The 16,035-nt window shown below is 43.1% G+C and overlaps 1 protein-coding gene across 2 annotated transcripts; it reads left to right on the top strand.

Annotated features, from left to right (window-relative positions):
• The first annotated feature begins 567 nt into the window (after nt 1-567).
• Nucleotides 568-13,351, top strand: LOC114017925 (uncharacterized). Of its 2 annotated transcripts, XM_055713545.1 has the most exons (3): nt 568-1,222; nt 9,279-9,495; nt 10,294-13,351. In XM_055713545.1, exons 1-3 carry the CDS (start codon nt 676-678, stop codon nt 10,376-10,378), a joined length of 849 nt encoding a protein of 282 aa, XP_055569520.1. In that variant the 5' UTR covers nt 568-675; the 3' UTR covers nt 10,379-13,351. The 2 variants fall into 2 exon arrangements, 1 of the variants encoding a protein (XP_055569520.1); XR_008732735.1 differs by lacking the exons at nt 9,279-9,495; nt 10,294-13,351 and adding an exon at nt 2,441-9,253 and having other exon boundaries at nt 580-1,222.
• The last annotated feature ends 2,684 nt before the right edge of the window (nt 13,352-16,035 follow it).

The following is a 16,035-nucleotide window of genomic DNA, read 5'->3' as shown; positions in this document are numbered from 1 at the left end:
CCGCCCGCGGGAGAAGCGGGGGAAGGCGGCGAGGGACAGGACCACACAGGCGCGCACCCCCCGCCGCGGTCGGTCGGTCAGTCGCTTCCCGGCGAGAGGGCGGGCAGGTACCCCGCACCAGCCCCGGCGGGGACGCCGCGCCGCCGGCCCGGCCCGGCCCAGCCCACTCCCCGGCCGCGGGAGCGCGGCGGCAGCGCTAACTCTTCTCCATCGCCGCCTCCGCAGGCGGCCGCCCGCCGGGCGCGCTGGAGGCGCAGGGGAGCGACCCGGGCGGCGGGTGCCTGCGCTGCCGCCCCGCTCCCGCCGCCTCCCCGCCCGCTCAGCCCTCGCCGCCCCCGGCCCGCGCAACCGACCGCGCGCCGCCCCCGGCACGCGCGCACACAGGCACGAGCCGCCAGCGACGTCCGCCGTCAGCCCCGGGCGGCGGCGGCCCCGTCCTCCCCCGCTCCAGCTGCCGGGCCGAAAGCGAACGAGTTGGGCGGGAGAGCGGCGGCGAAGGAGAAGCCCCGCCCACACGGCCCGACCCAGCGGGACCGGCCTCCCGCCCCGTGCGGGCTCAGACACGGGCGCTCGGGGCACGCCCCTCCGCCCGCCGGGAGTTGTAGTTTCGCTGCCGCGCTCCAGCGAAGCGGCCCCGGAGGCGGAGGGCGGCGGCGGGGGACTACAAGCCCCGGCATGCCTTGCGGCCGCCCCGGCGGGAGGGGGCGGGCCGGGCCCGCGGGGCAGTGCGGGAGCGGTGGCGGGCCCCGCCGCGAGGGGAGGCTGCCCCGGCGGGCGCTGAGGGGCGGTTGCGGGCTCGTGCGCGGCGTGAGGCGACTCCGCCCGGCCGGTCTGTGCCCCGCTCCCCCGAGGCCGCCCCGCCTTCCCTCCGCCTGCCCCGCGGGCCGGGCGAGGCTGCGACTGAAGGCGATGGGTGCGGCTGGGGGCGATGGCTGGGCTGGGGTTCCTGTCGGGCCTGAGGGCCGCGCTGCGCTGCCCCGCCCCGGCGTCCTGGTCGCAGCACAACCTGAGGCTGGTCTGTCCCAACCACCGCACGCCCGGTGCGGTGGGCCGGCGGGCGGCTCTCCCTGCTGCTGTTCGCATATGCAAATGTTTCACGGCTTCAGGAGCAGCGCCCGCATACTCCGTTACACTGGCTGGAAGAAACGGGCTTGTACACCAAGGATGACATGTTCGTACAGACCCTTGCTCTGTCCTGGCTTAACAAGGCCATCCCAGAAAGGTATGAGCCACGAAGGAAATGCTTTTCCAGAAGCACAGTCCTGCACTGAGACCTTCTTGCACAGCGCAGCCCTGGTGTGCAGTGGCACTGGTGGCAGGGTCCCCTGCAGCAAGCCCAGGGAGGGAGGCTTCCCACCGCTAAGGCAGAACCGCAATCAAAGCTGCTTGCTGTTGTTTCCACCTAGCATGTTCTGCAGGCCCATCCACCGGAGAGCAACAAGGCTGGTGAAGGCTCTAGACAAGGGGTCCTCAAACTTTTTAACCAGGGGGCCGGCGCGCAGGTGCAGTGGCAGGCAGTCATCTGCGGCTGCTTGGTTCCCTCCCAGCCCCCGGTGGGGGTGTCTGTAAATACGGGGGGCCGGATTGAGGACCCTGGGGGGCCGTATCCACCCCGCGGGCTGTAGTTTGAGGAGAGCGTGAGTCTCATGAGGAGCAGCTGAGGGAACTGGGGTTGCTTACCCTGCAGAAAGGCAGGCTCAGGGGGAACCTTACCCCTCTCTATGACTATTTGAAAGGAGGTTGTAGTGAGGTGGATCTCAGTCTCCTCTCCCCAGTAACAAAGCACAGGACAAGAGGAAATGGCCTCAAGTTACACCAGCAGAGGTTTAGGTTAGATATTAGGGAAAACTTCTTCATTGAAAGAGTTGTCAAATGTTGGAACGGGCTGCCCAGGGAAACGGTTGAGTCACCATCCCTGGAGGTATTTAAAAGACATATAGATATGGTACTTAGGAACATGGTTTAGTGGTGGACTTGGCAGTGCTACGTTAGCGGTTGAACTTGATGATCTCAAAGGTCTTTTCCAACCTAAATGATTCTGTGATTCTATGAACTGCTGGAGATAAGCAGGCACACACAGTGCGAACAAGTGTTTCACTTTGATGCATCTTTTACAAAGGTTTGCAACTTCCTAGCAGAGCTATGTAATCTGCAGAGAATGGACTACCTTGGAACATGCAGTAGGAATCAACCCTCAGTTCAAAAAAATCCAAAGCAAACTGAACAAATTTCTGGAAAAAGTTAAGATATATTACAGTCGACCTGCATCTTTCATGGTTGAATGTGGTCCTAGGAGAGACACCAATAACACAGCATGAGGATGCAGCTGAGTTCTAGTACATAGGCAATGTGTTTTCTGTTTTCATAATTCTGTTACTAATTTTGGAATTAAATATTTACCCCTTTAATATGATAAGCTAATTTTTTTATCCATAAACAGTGCCTGATAACAAAGGAACCATGGAACAGATTGACCAGCACTGGATATTCTCCATTCCTTGGAGGAAATTAATTACTTTGGTAAACAAATCATAAAGTAGCCTGGTAGACACTCTCCCCATGAGTCTATCATCCATTTTATTGATACAGAAGAATCATTTTGGAAATTTAATGCCACATTGGAAAAATATGGAGGGGTGTCTCCCTCTGCAAGATGTAAAGGAGTAGTCCTTTGGCAAGTGGGCAGCAGGAGTTAAAAACAGTTTCTGATAGAATCTCTTGTACAAATGCATTGGCATCCATTTTCCCCATATGCAACAGATGCTGCTGCATTATTCCTTCCCATCTCCTCCTCCTGCTGTAGTGCTTGTTGTCAATAGTTTGCCTGCAATCTTGTAACTTAGATATCACAGCATTTTTTATTCTTTGAAATGTTCTTTATAAACAGCTAATAACTTTTCTATCTTCGTGAATACAGCATCAATATATGCCACCAGAAGGCTGCTGACAGAAATGTTGTGGTTCACTGACAAGCATTTTTAGTCTTCATCAGTTTTTTATTAGCATATTGCTGCAGATCTGTCTTCAGTGCTTTGACAATATTAATCACTGTATGATGTCAAATGGCACTATTATCTCTTGAGATTATGAAATATTTCAGACATTCACAAACAGAGCAAACAGTTTATGTAAAAATGTCATTGTTGGCTTATCCTCACAGGTAGCACTCAGGCTAATTTCAGAAATACTCTTCAGAAGCAAAACATTTGTAAACAATACCAGCACCTCTTTCAAGCTGCTGTCTCATTCCACAGTCTTCCCCTTGGGTTTTAAGATGTTATGGCTGGAAAGTGAACTTCAGCCGCATTAATTGAGAGAAATACATAAAGGAATTTAAGGAGTGCCTGGAAAAATAGTTCTAAAAGTCAAACTAAGAGAACAAACACACTTTTACTTTCAATAGTGAATCTGCTTTGATTCTAACAGGATCATCCAGTGCCACACATTGTACTTTTCACATAATAGCCTGTTCTAGTCCCTAATCAGTACCAGTATTGCATTGGAATGTACAGTATTTTTTATGTCCTTTTGCAAACACTATGAACACACTATCAACACCTCTTTGAAGTTCTTTCTTAAAAAAATTTGAAAAAGGACTGTATACAGATAATATTTCATAAAATTCAATGTTATTCTTGAAAGCATTTGTTATCGTTTATTCACAACATTAATGAAAATTGGTTTGAAGCACTGAATAGATTAAATCTTAAATACAGTAGGACAAATGTTCTCTCCTCATAAAACTTTGTAGGATCATGTGTTACAGTATGTGTTCTTCCGATCTCTTATTTGTGACTCAGGTTGATCTCATGCAATAAATAAATATGTTGCAGCAATATTACTCGCTTTAAAAAAAAGACAGATTATCTTTGTTAGGAAAAGACTAATAAAAGAGCTATTGCCACTGACAGTTGCTACTTCTTGCCCTGCCTGCAGTGTAGAGGTGTCGTAAGGGCAAGTCTTAAAACAACAGGGAAGCTAATTTGCTGAGATGACATGTCACCTTACACATATAGAACATCTGTTGCCATGTTTCATGGCAGAATCTGCTTGACTATGCTGGAAGCATTGTCAGGACAAAGTATTTAAGTGATTAAAGAAACACAAACTAGCGAACTAGCATTTTGGACATAAGATATCTGTATTCTACACATCCTACACTGCCAAAACCAATTGCTTTTTACTTCCAACCAAAAAAGGGGGATGAAGTGACAGGTACTGAACTGAAGGATCTTCTGATATTCTTACAGGTGGAAAGAAAGTTAGGCACTGCAGTGGACACATTTTCTAGGCACATTTTCCACATCTTTCACAATTAATTTTGAAAAATAAATTTAAAAGAATTCGAACAATGTATTGATAATACCATTGTCATGTGAGATGCTGAATGTAGCCTTGTGGATCCAGACTTGCTGAATACTACACACAGTACATCATACATGCCAGTTGACAATGTCAAGAGTGCGTAATGCTAAGAGTTTTCTACAATATACCTGTTTTCCTGACCAAAGATTTTTCTCATTTTCTCAGCTGTTTTTCAGAAGTTACCTCTCCCTGTACCACTGCTTGGACAGTGAGCCATCATTTTAAAGTCTTATCAATATCAACTATTCATTTTGTGAAAATACTTAATTTCCTCAAAAAAAGTTTCGGGTAAACTAGGAATATTAAATTTCTTAAATGTTGGCAGGAAGAGAGAGTGAGAATGCAAATCAGAACCACTCTAAGGAATCAAAAAAATAAAGCAAGGTTTTCATTACAACGTGATCAAGTTAAGCAGGTCCAAAAAGCTTTTAAGTGTCTCTTAAGTCTTGCTTTTGAAGAACAGAGATGAATAGTCATTTATTGTACAGCCTTCCAACAAAGTGTAACATATACTACTCTGCAGTAGGTAAGTAAAGCAGGCAAGAGGACCTAAGAAAGCTTTTTCATGGCAAGCAAGCTCTGGCGATCAGAATCAATTTTTTATTTACGTTTATCCACTGCATGTTAAAACCATATCTCTTGATCAAGGTGGCTTTTTCTCTGTTTAGAAGCATTACAAAAACACAGTTGTTTATAATTTAAAAATCTGAAATGGCTTAATCATATAGAGTCTGGAATATTTTTGTAGTTTTTCATCTTCTAACTTTGGCTTCTTACCATATAGCTTCATTGCTTTGGATAGAAGTTAGAATCTATGGATATTTTAATTTATTCCAGTAGAATAAAATGCAAATTCTCCTTAAAAATGTAACCAAAATCCAGAAGTTTTCAGAACTGTCCATGCTTCCCTGATTAATGATTAATGCTTCCAAACTTAAGGGAGACCGCCTCAAAATCTTACAATTTAAACTGAAAAAATAAAAACGAGCATTGTGCAAGGTCATCAGTGTGGTATTTTAACCATATTTAACATTTTTTCTTGCTTAATTCGAGTGAAGGAAATAAAAAAGTCATTCATTCTGGGAAGCTGACACAGAACACAAGCCAACCAAAAGGAAGGGCCAGGAAAGTACAGTTACATGAGGAAAAAAATCCAAATTTTCCAGTGTTATCAGCCTTGGAGCAAATCAAACATTCCCTCACTGGAGCCAGGAAATAATTTTCCTCAGTCTTACATCATGTATTAGTAAAGTACACTGTTCAAACAGTGGAGTGAGTTACAGTTTGTTTGATATTTTGCTTCCCTGTGAAGAACCTTGCATTCATCATTGCTTGATGCAGAACAGCGTCATTGCATCAGTCAGTACTATACAGAAATTTCTGTACACTTCAGTGAAGGTCAGGCATCCACGCTACTGATTCTTCGTTAACACAGATCATACAGCTTTATCCTAACCCCAGTTCACCAAACCGGTATTTTTTGTTCAGTAAACTTCCTCTTTAAAACCACTTTTTTTTTTTCTTTTTTTCCTTTTCACAATACATACAGGAAATGAACTTAGTACTTCAGAGAAATAAACATACAATCATGGGTCATACCCATCTGTACTCGTCACACACATCAGCTTTCCAATTTTTAAGTGTCTTTGTTGCTAAACTCCTTACTATTGAGCCAGGCCACATTTTTGTGTTCAGCACAATTAGCTTTAAAACAAGCATCTGTGTGAGCAGTGGATGAAATGGAGCTGGGTTTCCTTTCCCCATCATAACAACCTTGCTTCTCCCCCATGGTCTGCATTACACTCCCCCCCCTGTGACAAGAGAATCATATACTGTCACTAACTGGGAGCTCCACAGATGCTGACCAGGGGCCAGCTGGCTGCCACCAAATGACCAAAAGTGAAATGACGTAAGATGGGTGAGTGGCTGAGCAGAGCTAGCAGCTCGCTAGCACCAAGGGAGGGAGGCCTCCCTCTCTCCACTTTTCCCTGCTCCTAAACTAGCAGTGAGGAGTGGCAGTTGTCCTGTCCTTCCCTCTGCTCAGACCTTTCCACAGTCTCCCTTGCAGTTTCTACACTGCTTTTTGGATATTTTGCTGAGCTGTCTTGGTACAAAAGTATCAGCTGAAATAGAAAACTATTCACTTTTTTTTTTCACCGAGTTAATTTTGTGCCACTTTATCATGCTGAAATGACTCAGCAAAGGACATGACAAAGCATCCAGTACTGGTACAATGGAAGGGCAGGAACACATTGCCCAGGAAAAGAGAAGTGAAAGAGGAAAGTTTTCCTCCTTATAAATATATATGTTCAAATATATATGAAATAAAGGGGCAGAGACAGGACTACCGACAGCAGTTAGCTTGGTCTAGGCTGCCACTGAACTTCAGGCTCAATCAGATGTGCTCATGGAGGCATCCCATAGGTGCAAGAGCTGGCAAAAAATGAGAGGAGCCAACACACAGCTTAAAGACAGGAAAGGATCGGAGAGCAGGACCTTTGCCTCTGGTAGTGGTGTTAGATAAATTCAGGTCATCTCATTATGACTTGGTCAGGATGACAGTACATAATGACCAAGTCCTTTCCACAGCGTTGGCATTGATTTGCCTTCCCTTGATTTTCAGGAAACCTTTAAGAATTTATTGTACTTGAAACTTCTACTCTCTTTCCTATTCAGCCAAGCAAGTTCCAAAGTCTTCCTATGGGGAGAGAAGTTAAGTCTGACTGACACTTTAAACAGTTGCTAAGTCTGTTCCCATAGGAAACAAAACAAAAATAATAAAATACACACCTACAAATGGTTATGTAATTAAAGGAATGCTGTCAACTGCAATTATTTTAATTAACCGATTAAAATAGTAAAAATGTTTTGAGATGGAGTTCTTTAATATCTGCTGTGTAAAAGAATATTCCTTGTACAGGTGTTTCTTTTTTCCTCCTGTTTCCTACTTGGGGCTATAGAAGGGACGGGAGTCCTGGTTGACAAAAGAATAACCACAAATATGCTCCCATTTATCTTACACACAACCTTTTTTGCCCTCCTCTGTGTGTGTTTCCTGGCTGCCTCTTCCTTTCTCTTCTCCGCTGCCTCAGCAAACAGCCGCTTACGGTACTGGGGGAAAGTCAGAACTTGTGCTCTGCAGTGGAGTGCAAGAAAGTGATTCCTTCCAGCTCGTGCAGGAGCATGGTGTTCATTTTGACAAAAGCTTTCTTTATAATTATAGTTGTGGGCTGTTTCACTGTTTAGGACTATACGCTCTGAGCATTTACAGCAGAACCATCCATTGCTGTCAGTGGAACACATCCATGATGTGTGTTTATATGGATTAACACAAAATACAAAATACTTTTCCTGGAGGAATTTATGCAATTAGAGACTTCTGTAAATCCCAGAGGGGGGCTATCTGCATCATTAAACACTTAACTAGGCCATTCCAAAATGGAACTAACTGCTTTTGAAAATCTCTTTAATGCTTCATTGTCACAATTCAGCATCATTAATGGGGAAGATTCATTGCTTTTCTCTTGTTCCTTTCTTTTCTTTCCCTGCCTTGTTTCTGTGTCTCTTCTAGATCTGCCCTCCCTCACTGCATATACTTTCCTTCAGAAAACAGCAGTGTTGGTCTTGGGTTTCATACCCACCCCTCTTTCCTACCTTTCTACCATAAAACAATAAGCAAAAAGAATAAGGGAGAACAGGTCATTTTATACCTCTCAGAGCTATTGTTTTCAGGACAATAAGCCATGACAGATTCACACTGCAAGGGCTGAATTAATTTCAGATTTGGAGAGCCTGGGTTCCCTTCCTTCTCCCCCCAGCAAACAGGATAAAAAAAATTATTTAATTTACTTTATAATTTATACTCTGTAGAATTGGAATATTCAATGAGCTCTGTATACAAAGGACTAGATATGACTCATGAGTCATATGGCTGAAAACACTGTGGTAGAGAAAGGAAGTCTGACAATCAACAGAAATGTGATACTGATCATACAAAAGTGTGGTCAGATGCATAAAACAAAAATATTTTTTCTGCTATTTTTGTTCACTTATTTACTATAGTTATCATTCCCTTATTTCTACAAACACTTAAATGGATGGGCTTTGCTTTGCTCAGAAGCTTGTGCCTAACTAGATGTGTGTTTATGGCACCAGAGTTTTAGCAGTTACTTCTACTACTAGTTGATGAAACATGTTCTGATGGAAATGTGATTTTAACTTAATAAATGCATATTTCATATTGCAATCAATGTAATGGCTTACTTTTAACCATTCTCAGAAATATGTTTTCTTCAAGTATGCCCAAGTGGGCCTCATAAGACATATTTCTAGTTTTTTCCTTAAGATTATTAGCCATTATTTATTTTAACTAACAATTATTCCTCAAAAAATTCAAGAACTTCTTCGAAGAAAAGATAAAAAATTATTTGTATGGTTAAGAAAAGGTTTTGGCCAACATTCTGAGATATAGAACATATGCTTTTTAAACCAAAATAAGAGAATGAGTTTATAAATCTTAATTTTTGTAGAATTAGTTTATACTAATCTACTAACATTCATAGAAATGAATTCTGACGAGCAAATGGCAGTCTGCAGTATAATCACATCTTAAACTAATAAAACTGTAACCAGCAAATGCAGAAAAACGATTCAGAATGCTAAAGAAAATTATTCATGCAATAAATAATATGCAAAGATTAGTCTTGGAGGCATTATGAATTGGTATGTTTTATTTGATTAAAAGGAGTGTAGGTATAGAATACTAGCAGGAATATAACAGAAAAAAAATCAGCTTCAGAATGAAATGCTGGGAGAGCAATTTAAACTCAGACTTGATGTAAAGATAGCAGAACTGTTTACCAGTAACCAGAGTTCCTCGCAGTGTGAAATCCACATACTTATTTTCACCACAGGTGTGTGTAAGCAGACACTGGAGAAACCTTTTCCCTTTGACCGTTGCAGGGTGCACTCAGCCTGCCTTCCCTCCAGCTCAGAGCGCATGAAGTGGACCATCCTAATTCAGTTGCCTCTCGGCTACACAGCCCCAAGTGACCAGCAAATATCAGAAGGAAAGAGAGCTCAAGGGGAATGCTTGTGGGAATATTCAAACTTGAAGAGCTTCAGTTACTAGTAAGTAGGCTACCCTTTTAGCTTTGAGGTAAACCATAAATATTTGTGTGGAAATTTGCAAAGTGGGGTTACATGTAGAAGGAGGAAGTCTCCAAATACCCACAGTAAGGAGCCTTGAGTTCTTCATGCAAACAGCATCAGCCCTGGGTGCCTCAGAGATGCTAAATACTTGGTAAAGTTCATGGCTGAGGTGGCTGCTCAGAGCTGAGGAGCAGGGACAGAGGACATCAAGAGGGGAAAAGTCTGGTGCTCGTTGCCCATGAGAGAAACTGCAGGTGGATTTTTAGGGACACCTCACTGATAAGGAACATCTTGTAAGGGGAAACCATCCTTAAAACCTTGCATTTTTCCACTTCTGAAGATAACTGCAACTAGGAAGTATTCCTCCACAGAGTAATGCTAGCAAAAAGCAAATTACTGGTGGCATGAAGAGGCAGCTCACGGGGATTTATGAGAACGCAATTTAATTTCCATTTTTTGTGATTCTCATCCAGGCCAACTGGTGCAGACCAGCTTTCAGCAGGCAGGTCAAAGCTAGGACTTCCCTAGCAGACCAACTTCATCCTTTCTTCACACTCAGAGAAGCATATTTTAGTGTAAAATCCATCCCATGCTTTTTTTATCTGCGTACCACAGCCCTGTCTGCTATGCACTATGCACAACGCTCAGCAATTGTCTGCTTTAACCACAATACCTAACCACAACATGTTGCTCAGAATAAGCCTAGCACACATCGGTAACCTTTGCATAGCCTATGCTGCAGGCACACCTCACCTACCATTATTTTGCTTTCTGCAGCTGCCACTGTACCTGCTCCTTGTGCACAGCTCAAGAAATCATGACATCATCTCAGACCTCTCCTGAGCCTGCCTGGGCCAAGTAAAATGTCTCGACACCTTGCAGAAATTTCTAGACTTACATAAAACCGCTTTTTTTTCTCCAAGGACCAATTTTTCTGCAATAACCAATACTTCATAATTTAGGAAGCTTTGCATCTCGGAGACTACATTCCTTGTCGCACTACATTATGGTCTGTATCTGGGACAAGCAGTAGATAATCAAGAATTCTTGGCCACAGGAAGCCACATGTGAGATGCCTGTCTCAGAGTTAGCACTTGCTATTCAGCACTAACTAGTATTCTGGGCATCCATGCATATTCGGGAGGCATCTGGTTCAGATTAGCTTCAAGAAATTCAAGGTGGTCTATTTACGGTCAAGATCTTCAAAGCCACTCTCTACAGCCTATATTCCCATATAATCTTCTTCAGCAACACTGAAAATACTGTCAGCTCTTTTCGCAGTGTGGACTTCCCCACTGCAGGGAACAAAAGACAGAATTCTCATTCCCACAGGCTTGTGTCTACACAGTTCTTACAACTACAGTAAGGGAAAACATATCAGTCATTGTCACCTCTCCACTCTTCCAGAGTGGGTAGCTGGCACTCTTCCCACCTCTGCAAAATCATGGCTTCTGCAAAGCCAGAGAACCTGTGTTTATTTCAGGCACAACTTTTTAATCTTGGATGACATGTCCATACCTAGCCAAGCTGCACACATGCAGCATTGGGAGGGACGGTGCACTCAGCTTGCTGACCACACAGACTGCCAGGATACAGGGGATGCCAATTTCCCACATTCTGTGAGAATCCCTACGACCAGATGCATGTCACACAATCTCTTTATGAGGGGTTTGAGGAACCCTTCAGTGTGGATTAGCCCTGTAAGATTATGTTTCTCTATATCCATCTCAGCACTGCTGCTGCCTCCAAGCAATCCTGAGCCCTGGGATGGCCGGCAAATGTGTGTTGGCAACAGCACAGCCTCACAAGCACCACCTGGGTCTGCGGGGTGAGAAAGGCGCTACTTTAATGAATGTTCATTCCAACCAGTACTCACAGGGCAGAATTTTTCTCTCCATACACGACCAAAAAAAAGCACTGATTTCCTTCCTTCCTCCACACCTCCTCAAAGTAGACAAAAGCAAGAGTTTCCTCTTTATACAAAAAGACCAGAAAAAACCAGTCCTCCCACTTCCTTTTCCCACCTCCTTCCAAAGTCATGAAAAGCACCTGTTCATGTCTCTTCTCCACCAACCCACCCAAAGGATACTACTATCCATCTTCTTAACACCTTGTAAGCTCAGTTACTCCCCTGCCCCTGAGAAGTTGGCAGGCAGAGGAATGCTCTTTGCAAAGGTCAGTGGTGAGGTGCAATGAAGGCTCACACAAGAACAAACCCCAAGCTCTCTCAGGCAGATTGACAGTATCTTGTTGCTTTGCTGCCTGCCCCATATCCCCTCCAGACAGAAACAGCCCACATTTCCCACCATCCCTCTCCAGAAGGCCAGCTGTGGAGCTGAGGGAAGGAAATAACTTGCCTTCCAAGCCCTTAAAACAGATGGCAAGCAGAAAACTTTAAATAAAAACATGCTGTAAAATACATCTAGATCTGTATGCAAAAATATTTCTTGTAACTGGAAGAGTTTGTCATAATTAATCCCTCAAATTAAATAAAACCAAGTGCTTACATGTTAAGGCTTCATCTAGTGTTGCTATGCAGAGCACTTCAGTGGAGACGCGCTGGATTTGGCCACCATGAATAAGAGATGCTCAGGCTGGAAGCTGCTTGGGCTGGTTCTGTTGCTTGATAGGCTGACAGAGTATGTGGCTCCTCCGTGGATGAAGTTTTAACAGGGGTGAAAGTCAGAAGGTGCCTGAACAGCTTTTGAAGAACCTGTCATTCCAGTAATAAACCACTGTGACCTTGCTAGTGGGTAAGATGCATCTCCCATCTCCATCAAGACCCACTGCCTCCTTAATAGCACTTGTCTGTCACAGCTTGGCAGCCTGCTCTGGGCAGCAAGTGGATCAAGAACTTCGTACGGCTACATGCAGGCATCTTGCCCACATCTTCCTCAGTTTTAGTAGAGAAGGTGAAAGAGAACAAGGTGATTCAGCAATTTCCCATGGCTTTATCACCAAGTGCAGGAAACAGGTTTTTTTCAGTGATGTATATATGGGATAACCAATGATCTCTTGAATCCCTGGTGTGGCTCACAGCTTTTTGTTATCACGCATGGTCAGGAAGGAGAGCAGAAAGGAGATCTTCAGTTCTGTATTTCTTTGAAAAATGGCACCTGCCTGGAACATGTCGTTTGCGGTATTGGGAGATACTGTGAAAGCAGAGGCTTCTCTTCCAGGTGGGAGCAGACCACATAGATCCTGGAGTCCAGCAAGCGCCTGACGGATATCCTCAGCAGCTGTCAGATTGAACATTTATCTGAAATACACCTAAGATGCTTCCATGTGTGTATGGAGTACAATTCACATAGTATGTGGATAAAATTAAACTTTGGGAGAGGACATTGGTATAAGACAGCTGGAATCATAGCAGTGCTGTAGCAAGAATCCTAGCTGGCCTGTAACTATGCTGTTTGAATAAAATCTTTGATCATTAAATGCTTTGTCTCTGTTGAGTGGTTGAGAACTGAAATGAGAGTTGAACACGCTCCATTTTATATGAATAGCAGCCAAATATATAGACAGTGCAGAAGTATGCCCTCCATCGATGCTCAGATTTCTCCCTCTGGAGTGAGGGGACATAGGTACTACCTTGCTTGAAGACAGAAATAGAGCTGGCAAGGAAGTAACTTTCTTGTGCTAGGTGAGGGTTCAAAGCAAGTTTTTATTAGCACAGCACATTTTGAAGAAAAGGAAATTTTCAGAAGTTTTCAGGAGAGAAAGGAATTCACTGGAGTGACAAAGGACGTTGTCCAGATCTTGCAAAAATCAGTATAAAAAAAAAGAATCAAAGATAAATTTTGTTATTTCTAAAACCAATGAAAACAAGAATACTTTTTTTGAAAATACTCTATTTGAAAAAATTAAAAATATTGGAATAATTTTAATAGGTAAGGCTTTTAAATTTTGAACATTAACACAATCTTTTGCACTTTAATTAAAAAGTTACTGCAATGTATGATTTTGTAAGTAAAAAGCAAAGTTCTTTCCATCCCTAGGAATGCCATTTGGTTGCACTGTAGGATTCTTTACAGAATAAACTATCTGAAATCCATTGTATCAGGGGAACATACTACATTGTTTTAACATTTGGGAAAGCAGAATGAATTGTATTGATCAACAAAGATCTCCTTAAAAATCTTCGAAAGCTTGGCTCATGAGAGGAACACTGAGAGTATGTGCTAGTGGCTGCCACTGTTTTGGAAGGCCTGCTGGATCCAGTGGTGGAGGTGATGTACTGCTTGGAACAAAGACAAATTAGATCACAACGTACATCACAGGTGGCCCTGATCTGCATGGCCAAGTGCCATCTGCATGCCAAATGCCCCAAAAGCATTTGTGGTCAGATCACATTGTCATGTCTCTGTTCACCCAGGGCAATACGCGCCACAACTCTGGCATTCATGAAGTTCAGATTTAATCTTTTATCTTCTGACAAAGAGAAAACTAGGAAGACTCTCTTCAGTTGTTACTTCTTTCTTGTTCCTCTGCTCCATATCAGATAGAAGTACTTTCTTCTATCAGTTCAAGAGATCACCCTCTTTCACCTGAAGATGGAGAGGAGGGAGGTTGGTGGGTTGCTTGCTTGCTTTTCTCCACACCTGCAAGTTCCTCTAGACTCCTGCTGAGTGGAAAACATTTTAAATGCCAGCCATGAATCAGAAACCCTAGGCTGGTTGGTAGCATCTGTACCTCCTTGTTCTACCAAGTAGGTTTTGCTGACCTTCCAGGTCCTCCAGAGATTCGTATACCCTGAAACAGGAGAAACCATCCACGTTTGCCTACTAGAACCTCAGATTTAATAAAATCTGCCTCATATACATATGCTCAACATACATGCATATGTACAAACTCTACCCCCACATGCACAGGCAGACAGAGCAATGGCTCCATCTGACCTTCCAACCAGTCAGCCTTCCATGAGGCTGATAAAACTCTCTTGTGAGCTACCTCCTGACCCAAGGGCTTATTATAAGATCAGGGCTATAGTTTAAACCAGATATCAAAGAGTTGTAAATCCTGACATGAAAAAGAATAATCATATTTTCAGCTCAGTGAATGTGGCAAAGCATTCTGAAGTGCAGTATTCCTGTTTCCTTCTCTGGTTCCCCTCATTTTATCCACTTTGTAGCCATTATTAGTGTTAACCTTGTGAGAAAAGCAGAGAAGATTAGAAAAGAAACTCTGCAAAGGGTCAAGAAAATACACAGCATTTTTCTAGAGAACAAAAAGCACCATCCAATGAACACAGAAGGAAATGAGATGTCAGCTGTTAGTTTTAAGGTTTATTTCTGCTCTAAAATCAAAGACCTCTTTATAGCCTAATAGAATTATAGACTCGAGTCTACCATTAATAGCATGCATGGCGCCAGTGTAATAAAAAATGGAAATTCGTTGTCCAAGAATGATTTATGAAGTTCAGTATTTCATGTCAGTGTTTCCACAACATTGTGCTTCTCAAAACATCTCAGGTCCAACTAACAGTGCTCAGTTAGACATTGATCCTCTAATGAATGTGTGCAGTCTACTGATTATATTTTGGCAATGTTACAAGCATGGAAGCGAGCGGGTGAAAGAACATGTGCAGTGAAATATTCAGCAACATTTCTAATCTGCTTTGTACTTGGTATCTTTAAGATATTCATTTAATCTTTCTACCCTCCAGGACACATATCTACCACAGAACACGTAAAATTCTGGAAAAAATGCACATTTTAAAATATTAAATTCAGCAGAGTATGTAATAAATAGATGTGAAAATGTGAAGAAGCAAAGATCAGATTTAAGGATCATTTTAGCAATAGGCTTTATTTCAGATCTATAACTATGAATAGAAATAGAAAAAAAGGGAAAATATTAATTAGCCCACTTTCAACTATTTGTGTCTCTGTAGCGCTACACCAAGTGAGCTTACTCAATTTTTTTTTAACTATGTACATTTAGTTTTAATGGTTTAGCTCTTCTTCAGGCATCAATAGGGAGCCTTGTTACCATGGTGACAGACAGATGGATTAATGCAATGTTTAGAGAGATACAGTAGTGCCAAATTTTGATATATACAGTAAGCACTAATGTAGTGCATACTCAAGAGGGCAGGCATGCAGAAAATCTCAGGGACAGTCTTCCGTATGCACAGAAAGTGCCTTGACACAGAATTCCCATTATCTTCTGACAGAAAGTGGCCATCTAGCTCCGACTTTATGCCTTTCAAAAATAGCCTGCTGGAGTCACAGACAGTTGCTCTAGAAACTTAAAATTAATGCCCAATGAGGCTTGTTGGGAAAGGCTGCTGTCATCACCCAACATGTCAACTACATGTATTAGGCCATGAAGCCAGCGGTCATCTTAGAATTATCTATAATCCATTTCTTGAAATGCAGCCTGACACCTTCAGCTGAGACCTTTACATTTGCCTGTTTACTTAATTCATTCCATGCCTCACTAATGAGAAAGAAATGCGAGGTATATAAATTGAATTTTTACAGAGCACAGACAGATTGTATGTTAATTCTTAAAACT

The sequence above is a fragment of the Falco cherrug genome, chromosome 6, assembly GCF_023634085.1.
Source record: "Falco cherrug isolate bFalChe1 chromosome 6, bFalChe1.pri, whole genome shotgun sequence".
NCBI lineage: Eukaryota > Metazoa > Chordata > Aves > Falconiformes > Falconidae > Falco > Falco cherrug.
Note: the sequence above shows the minus strand (reverse complement) of the source record. Positions and strands in the feature narration are given on the sequence as shown.